Genomic DNA, 8,310 nt, shown 5'->3' with positions numbered 1-8,310 from the left:
GGTAAGTATCCATGGCAGAGTGATACAATTTAGAGAATCCGAATTTTTTAATGTTTTTTTTTTTTTATCATCACTTCATATGAACTCAGAAGACTCGTGTAGGTTCACTGGTAGTTCTGGATAGTAAATAAAATGTCTATATTTGTGTTGTAGTCATGGCGACCCCTGGTTCCTATCACCACCACTGTAAAGACATCACTCTGTTTAACACAGTTACGCAGAAATTTGGAAAAATCTGTGGAATCCCCCTTTAAGAATCACTATTACAGTAATGTCCACAGGGTGGCACTGTAAAATGGCTATATTTGTGTTGCTGACATGGCGACCCCTGGTTCCTATCACCACCATATGATTCCGTAGGTTTATCATATCTCATATCCAACCACTCTGAATGACTTTGTTTACATCTCAGTGACTGAATTATGCAGAAACCTTCAAAAATCGGTGAATTTCCCCTTTAATAAAACACGTTTCTTTAGTATCACTGCAGTCAGTACGAGCTACAGTCTTAGAGAAGACGGTTCCTGAAGGGTTCTTTAATAAAGGCAACGGCTCTATTTAGAACCATGAGTTATTTTATGCTTCAATGGTTCTTTGCACGGTGAGAAGGTTCCTCAGATTGATGGAGAATGTGTTGTACATGATTATATGTACGGCTCTTCTATTGTTCTAAACCCTTTTAAGTGCTATCTGGAACCATTTCCACCATGCAAAGAAGCATTTAAGCCTGAAATGGTTCTATATAGAACTCCAAATAGAACCGTCTTTTTTAAGAGTGTAGACAGACAGAAGCGAAAAGGCAACAGTCTGATCCAGACCCAAAAGCCTCCAGAGGGCATTTCCATATAAAGTGTCCATGTAAGGGTTCTGTACTTTGACTCGAGCACTTAAACTGAACGCTGCTGTGGCCGAAGCTCAACACGGCACTGGAACGTGCTCCTCTAGTCTTTGTCCTGCTGATCACTCAGTTTAAATGCAGTTTAAGTGAAGCTGTTTTTTCCTCCACTGAACTGCAGCGTCAGCTGTGCTCGGGCTGAAAAAGAGGCAGCGCGCTGTTTATAGGTCTGGGAAAAGGCCCCAAGAGCCACACAGGAATGTTTGGCTCCTCTCTAGGCATGATTAGTAGATGCTCGAGCCTGCTGGGATCATGAATAATAAAAGTGGTGGAAATGAAAGCCCATTCAGCGTGATCCTGCGTCGACTGGCTGCCCATTCAGTCGGTCACTGGGGTTTCCATTCTGACATTAGAAAGAAAATGGTAAATATTAAACGGCCCCGTTCGCTCATGTAAACACTTGCGTCCTGCGTTGTTCCTCCATTTGTGTGCTCTGCCTGCGTGACAGAGAGACGCGGCTGAGAAGAAGGCCGAATCAGTTTCACAGCATGGCTGCGAAAGAGCGCAACTTTCTCACGGGCAGCCGAGAGAGCATGACTGCACTACAAAGTAGACTGGGAGTGGGACGGGCGAGGGTGCATGTGTGGAAGCCAGGAGCCTCCAGCCAAGCGACTGTTTAGGCCCCTGCTATTCATGAGAGCAGGAAAAAGCTCTGCTACTGATCACAGTTCACAGTCGCTCAGTGGAAACACACTGTATGGATCATCCTACACGGCAGAAAACGGTGCCCTGTCAAGTGAAATGATCTTAAATACAGTCAAGAAATCTAAAATTTCTCCGTGAAGCTTAATCTGAGATTATTTATCTTATTTCTAGACAAGTTTCATTGTTTTAAATGATTTTATGAAGTAAAATTATCGCACAGGGGCGGCACGGTGGCGCAGTGGCGCAGTGGGTAGCGCTGTCGCCTCACAGCCAGAAGGGCCTGGGTTTGATTCCCGGCCGGGTGACCAGGGTCATTTCTGTGTGGAATTTGCCTGTTCTCCCCGTGTCTGCGTGGGTTTCCTCCCACAGTCCAAAAACATGCAGTCAGGCTGATTGGAGATGCTGAATTTCCCCTAGGTGTGAATGTGTATGTCTGTCTGCCCTGCGATGGACTGGCGACCTGTCCAGGGTGTATCCTGCCTTCCGCCCAATGACAGCTGGGATAGGCTCCAGCACCCCACTGTGACCCAGAAGGATAAGCTGTTTAGATGATGGATGGATGGATTCTCTCACTATACTAGCAGATGATTTTGCTTGTTTTAGAAATGAGCTTGAAACCAGCAAAATAATCTGCCAGTATAGTGAGATAATTCTACTTAATAAAATTACTTAAAACAAGCCAAAAGTGTGAAGGCTTTTTACAACAGGTGTTGTCACAAAGCAGCTATACAGAAAAATCCAGGTCCGAGCCCCCATGAGCGTCGCCAATGGAGACAGTGTCTAGAAATGAGCTAGTTTATCTTATAATAAGAGCACAACCATCTCAACATAGGAAATATAGGATATATCGACTAGACTTAAGATCGTTTCACTTGACAAGATGCCATTGTTTGCAGTGTACGACCCGTAAAGTGTGAATAAATCGAATGATGCCCCTCTGACATGAAACAAATCAGGAAAAACGGCCGATATTGTAGGTCAGAGCTCAGGAAGTGAGACGTGACACCTACACTACCGTTCAAAAGTTTGGAATCACAGTTTGGGTCACCATCATGACATTTTAGCCGACAAATAATGGAGAATTTATTAATACCTGCGTTTAACAGGTAAAGTTTAACAGTCTTTTTGTTGTATGTGTCCATTAAAGTACAGGCTTAAAGAGGCCTAATGGGCTGTTTAGCTTTCTTGCCGTCTAGTAGCTCCAGAATGAAGACAAAAACAGCTCAGGCTCAAATAAACAAACATCACTCAACACGTCCCTCTACAAGTGTCACGGCCCCAAATCAGAACCTCTGTTGTTTTATAAGACAATTTAGCCTGAAGTGGCTCTACAGAGCGAAACGCGATGTCTTGGCAAGTGACATGATCTTAAACCCAGCTAATATATCTAATATTTCTCATTTTGAAGTTGTAAGTGTATTAAAATATTATTTTTCTTATTTATAGACACGTTTTACTTGTTTTGAGAGATTCCAAGTGAGGTCAAATTATCTCACTATATTAGCAGATGAATTATCTTGTTTCAAGCACATTTCTTACAACAGTAAAACACTGCAAAAAATGACACCTCAGCAAGTCAAAACATCTTAGATGTAGTTATTATATACAATATTTCTCATTATGAGACTGTTGTAAGAACATTATAAGATCTTTCCATCTGTTTCTAGATGTTTTTTACTTGTTTTAGTAATTGTATCTAATGAAAGTGTCTGATTCCACTGGCAGAACATTTTACTTGTTTCGAGAAATAATGAAGATATTTTGTTTATTTCAAGAAATAACGCTTAAAATGATCTGCCAATGGAATAAGACAGTTTCAAGATAGAATTACTTAAAACAAGTAAAAAACATCTAGTAATGAGTTAAATAGTCTTAGAATATTCTTACAATAGTCTCACAATGAGAAATATTAGATATATTGACTACATTTAAGGTGTTTTCACCGGCTGAGATATAATTTTTTGCAGTGAATATCTGCCAATACAGCGAGATCATTTCACTCGAATCACTCAAAACAAGTAGAAAGAGTCTTGAAATAAGTTAAATAATCTTATAATAAGCTCACAACCGTCTCAAAATGAGAAATATTAGATATGACTGGATTTAAACGACAAGATATCACTTTTTGCAGTATATTGTATTGTGTGTTATACTGATAGCCGTGTGTTCTGGGGGAGTGGAGTGTTTGGTACTCATTTTAAGTGAAGTGCTTCATTTAGAAAGAGCTCATTTTAAAGCTTAGATGTTTAGAAAAAAGAAATCTTGGATCAGTATCAGTATCAGTATCAGCCGGTATCGTATCAGAAAAGAAGTGGTATTGCTGATCTCTGTGCCATCAAAACTGGGCCAATGTCAATACTGAAAATATAATAAAAAAACATCTAAAATATCGTTAGTTATCTAATTTATAATATTCCAAAATATTAAATAATATTACAGCATTTAGTAGGTTTTAAAGAAAAAAATCTTGGACTGGTTTTGGTACCAAGGGGAAAAAAGTGGTACAGTGTCATCTCTAATTTCAATATATTATCTAGTAATTTTTGCTGCTCATAAAAACTTGAAATATTAAGAAAAAAAAATATCTTCTACTTCATAACATTCCAATTTTTACTATATAAGTTATCACTGAACAAAATGAGAAATTATCAATATGCTGAGTGACTCCAAACTTTTGAACTGTGTACTGAATTGGCAGTCCAGATACAAACTACCAGAAATGATACCTTAGCAAGTTTAAACATACCAGATGTCAATATATCTAATATTTCTCATTATGAGACTGCTGTAAGAATATTGTAAGATTATTTAACTTATTTCTGGACCTTTTTTCACTTGTTTTTAAGCAGTTTTATCATATGAAAGTGTCTTATTTCATTGGCAGATCAGGTCCCTTGTTTTAAGCATTACTTCTTGAAATGAGCAAAATTATCTTCATTATTTCTCGAAACAAGTAAACTAATCTGCTAATGGAATGAGACACTTTTACTAGATAAAATCACTTAAAACAAGTAAAAATGTACAGAAAAGGTGGAATAATCTTTTCATATTTTTACAACAATCTTATAGTGAGAAATATTAGATGTACTGACTACATTTAAGAAGTTTTCACTTCTTATTAGGATATTATTTTTTGCAGTGTAAAGTGAATCTCCCTCACCGTCTAGCACGAGGTTGTCTTCACTCAGGTCTAGATAAAGTTCTAAGGGCATAAAGAAGGACAGAAATACTGCAGACAAAGACTCTTTGCTCTGTAAAAAACGAGTAACCAAGACACAGCATTGGAATAACAATGCTGATATAAATCTAGAAAATATCAGTGGTAAGAAGTCCGAGTCTGGAGAAAAGTCTTCTAGAAGATCTCCTTCCAGTCTGTGTGGAGATCCTGAATCCTGAATGAACAGGAGAGACCTCCTCGTTGGTAATGATCTCTGGGAGAATCCACTGTATTCATTTAGGCAGATTCTCAGAGCACCAAGCGAACAGACGCTTCATAGTAATGACTATAGGACTAAATTTAGATCTTTCAATGCCTTTCAGCTCCACTGCAACAGAGGCCAGGCTTCTCCACAGCTGTGACAAGTCCAGGTCACCAGGAGCTCCACGGTGACATCCAAGCTGAGCACCGTTTCACTGTGGAACTGAGGGGAGCTTCTTCGATCGGCTGCAATCACTACGGCAAGATGGGTCAACTTTTTCAACTTTCTACAAATCTAGAGTTTTTCTAGGAGACATCAGCTGACTGGGAGCTGGAAAACTGCTGAAACACGTTTCCTCAACAGAGAACGGTGTTTTGTCTTCACTGCGCCCACAATGTCTACCTAGGTTAGGCTGGAATTCCTAGTACTGGCAACATATCACGTAAAACGGCTTAGTCTGACTTAATTTATGATTAATAATTAACGTAGAGAAAAATCACTTGCTAGGTTATAACCTGGCAAACCAATTTACCAGTACACCAATTTATACTGATTATTATGGTTTACCTGATTACCAGTACACCAATTTATACTGATTATTATGGTTTACCTGATTACCAGTACACCAATTTATACTGATTATTATGGTCTGAAACTGAGTTTGACTGCCATGCAATGCCAATCAAGATAATTTCACACGTTGCCCTCCATCAGATCTTACTTTGCTGCCACTGGGCCAGTACACTTTTGAAAAGATGGTTCTTCAAGGGTTCTTTAGTAAAGAAAATAGTTTTGTATAGAACCATCAAAACTCAAACAACCCTTTGCATGACTAACAGCTTCTTTGCATCATGGAAGCGTTCTTCAGAATGTACTGTAGACGGTTCTATATAGAACATTTTTGAAACGGGGTCTATACAGCACCAAAAAAGGTTGTTCAATTTCTAAGGTGTCAAGTTTGTAACAATAGAAGAACCCTTTTGGTACTATATAGAACCCTTTTCAAAAAGTTCTGAGGATGCATTTATGGAATTTGGGTGATTTGGGTGACTTTTGACTTCTACACTCTTAAAAAAGATGGTTCTTCAAGGGTTCTTTGGTAAAGAAAATTGTTCTATATAGCACCGAAAAGGGTTCTTCTATTATTACAAGCTTGACATTGAAACAATAAAAGAACACTTTTTGGTGCTTTTGAACAGGGTTTTATAAAGAACCATCTACAGCACATTCTCCATCAATCTGAATGATGCGAAGAACCATTTTCTTTACTGGAGAACCCTTGAAGAACCATCGTTTTGAAGAGTGAAGTTAACACTTTAACACGGCTCTTCATGCTCTCGCCTCCTACCACCACCTGAGCATCCTCTATTTAAAGACGCTGGTCTTTCTGATGCCTCTGTTGTCCAGTTTATGATAGGTTGGTCAATTTTCTGCCCATATTACTAGCTGGAAGTGACAACTGTGCACCACTATATCATAGTTGATTCACTGGATTCAGCATTTTCTTCTGAACTGGGACTGAACCAGTTACTGTTCCTGACTGAAATGTGTATAAATGAGAACATGACTCCGTCAGGGAATCCACAGCGCTGCTCGTCCAGCAGATAGTATCTCCTTGAAGTCTAAACACCGAGGCACATGAGTGACAGCTTCAGAGGCACAGGTGGGCTGTTCCACAAACACAGCAGAGGGGTTGCTGGGTCCATTCTGACTACATGAAGGCCCATCTGTATCCATTTCTACCAGCCATTTCAAACGCTATTACCCAGCAGCTGGGCCCACAAGCAGCCACGCAGACTCCATACGCAGCGATCAGCCGGAGAGGAGGGTTAAAGCATCCGTGGCTCCTCAGCGTACGTGAGAAATGTGCCGTCTCACTCCAAGATGTCTGTTTCGAAGGGCACCAGGTGGTAGTAGGACAGGTTGGTGACGTATGCCTCTGTATCGTCATCACTGAGGTCCTGTTCCACAGACAGACACTCCTTACCGTCGTCCTCATACCTGCAGGGGCAGAAGACATAAGATCAGTGTATTAATGTATGTGACTACATATAACTCCAATCATATGCAAACGTTTTGTGTATTTTAGTGCACAATTTTTAGTTCACATGATATCAAATCATATTCTGGAGTGACAATATCTTAAATGTTTTCAACATATAGTTTTTGCTAATTTATGATTTTTTTAATGTTTAAGGTCAAATAATTTGAATATAAGATAAAGACAACAACAGTAAACACACATTGCAGATTTTAAACGATTATTCCTTTTCATAGCCCTGCTGAGCTTGAGCTTTAGGTCACAAACTGACGGGCAGATATTCTCCTTCAGGATTTCCTGACAGAGAGCCGAATTCATGGTTCCATCAAATATGACAATCGTCCAGGTCCTGCAGAAGCAAAGCAGCCCCAGACCATCACACTGCCACCACTATGTTTCACTGTTGGTGTGATGTTCTTAAGCTTTACGCCAGATGTAACAGGACTCATGTCTTCTAAAAAGTTCCCCCTTTGACTCATCAGTTCACAGAATATTATCCTAAAAGTCTTGAGGTCATCTAGATGCTTTTTGGCAATACATATTTTATGGTCAGCAGTGGTTTGCACCTCGCAGCTCTCCCATAGATGCCATTCTTGCCCAGAGTCTTTCTTATTGTGGACTCACATTGTACATTGACCTTAACTGAGGCAAGTGAGGCCTGCAGCTCTTCAGATGTTCATCTGGGTTCTTCTGTTCCTCCTGAATGAGTTGTTGACTTGTTCTTGGTGAAATTATGGTTGGTCAGCCACTCCTGGGAAGGTTCACCACTGTTCCAAGTGTTCTCCATTTGTGGATAATGGCTCTCACTGTGGTTCTCTGGAGTCCCAGAGCCTCAGCAATGGCTTTATAACCCTTTCCAGACAGTAGATTTCAATGACTTTGTTTCGCATCTGTATTTGAATCTCTTTAGAACGTGGCACCACGTGCTGCTGTTTGAGACCTTCTAGACACTGCCAGACAGGTTCTATTTAAGTGATGTTTAGATTCAGCAGGTCTGGCAGTGTTCATGTCTGGGTGTGGATAGTGCAATAGAACCCAGTAGTCAACTGAATTTGGTTGGAAACTGGTTGATTTAGTAGCTAAGGGGGGGGGGCAATTACTTTTTCACATTGGGCCAGGTAAGGCTGAACAGCAATTTTCCTTCAATAAATGAAATCATCGTTTAAAAACAGCATAATATTAAAAAGTAGTTTGATGATCTGAAACATTCAAGTGTGACAACTGGGACGGTACATAATATTCCTCATTATGTAAGAATATTATGAAATGATTCAACCTGTTTTTATACGTTTCTACTTGTTTTAAGTCAA

At 39.7% G+C, this 8,310-nt stretch overlaps 1 protein-coding gene across 2 annotated transcripts in view; it reads right to left on the bottom strand.

The window, feature by feature from the left end:
- Positions 1-1,958: 1,958 nt before the first annotated feature.
- pxdc1b (PX domain containing 1b) overlaps positions 1,959-8,310 on the bottom strand; it is a 32,533-nt gene continuing 26,181 nt past the window's right edge. Inside the window, exons 5-6 of one of the 2 annotated variants that reach the window (XR_005006094.1) lie at positions 5,570-6,960; positions 1,959-5,526 (exon numbers count right to left, since the gene is read on the bottom strand). Coding sequence is in view for 1 of the 2 variants with exons in the window: in XM_036558813.1 (XP_036414706.1) it covers positions 6,834-6,960 (127 nt within the window). In the remaining variant the exon portion in view is untranslated. Of the gene's footprint in view, positions 6,961-8,310 lie in introns of both variants that reach the window. The other variant, XM_036558813.1, reaches the window with a different exon arrangement.

This window comes from Colossoma macropomum, unplaced genomic scaffold (assembly GCF_904425465.1).
Source record: "Colossoma macropomum unplaced genomic scaffold, Colossoma_macropomum, whole genome shotgun sequence".
NCBI classification, from domain to species: Eukaryota; Metazoa; Chordata; class Actinopteri; order Characiformes; family Serrasalmidae; genus Colossoma; species Colossoma macropomum.
Note: the sequence above shows the minus strand (reverse complement) of the source record. Positions and strands in the feature narration are given on the sequence as shown.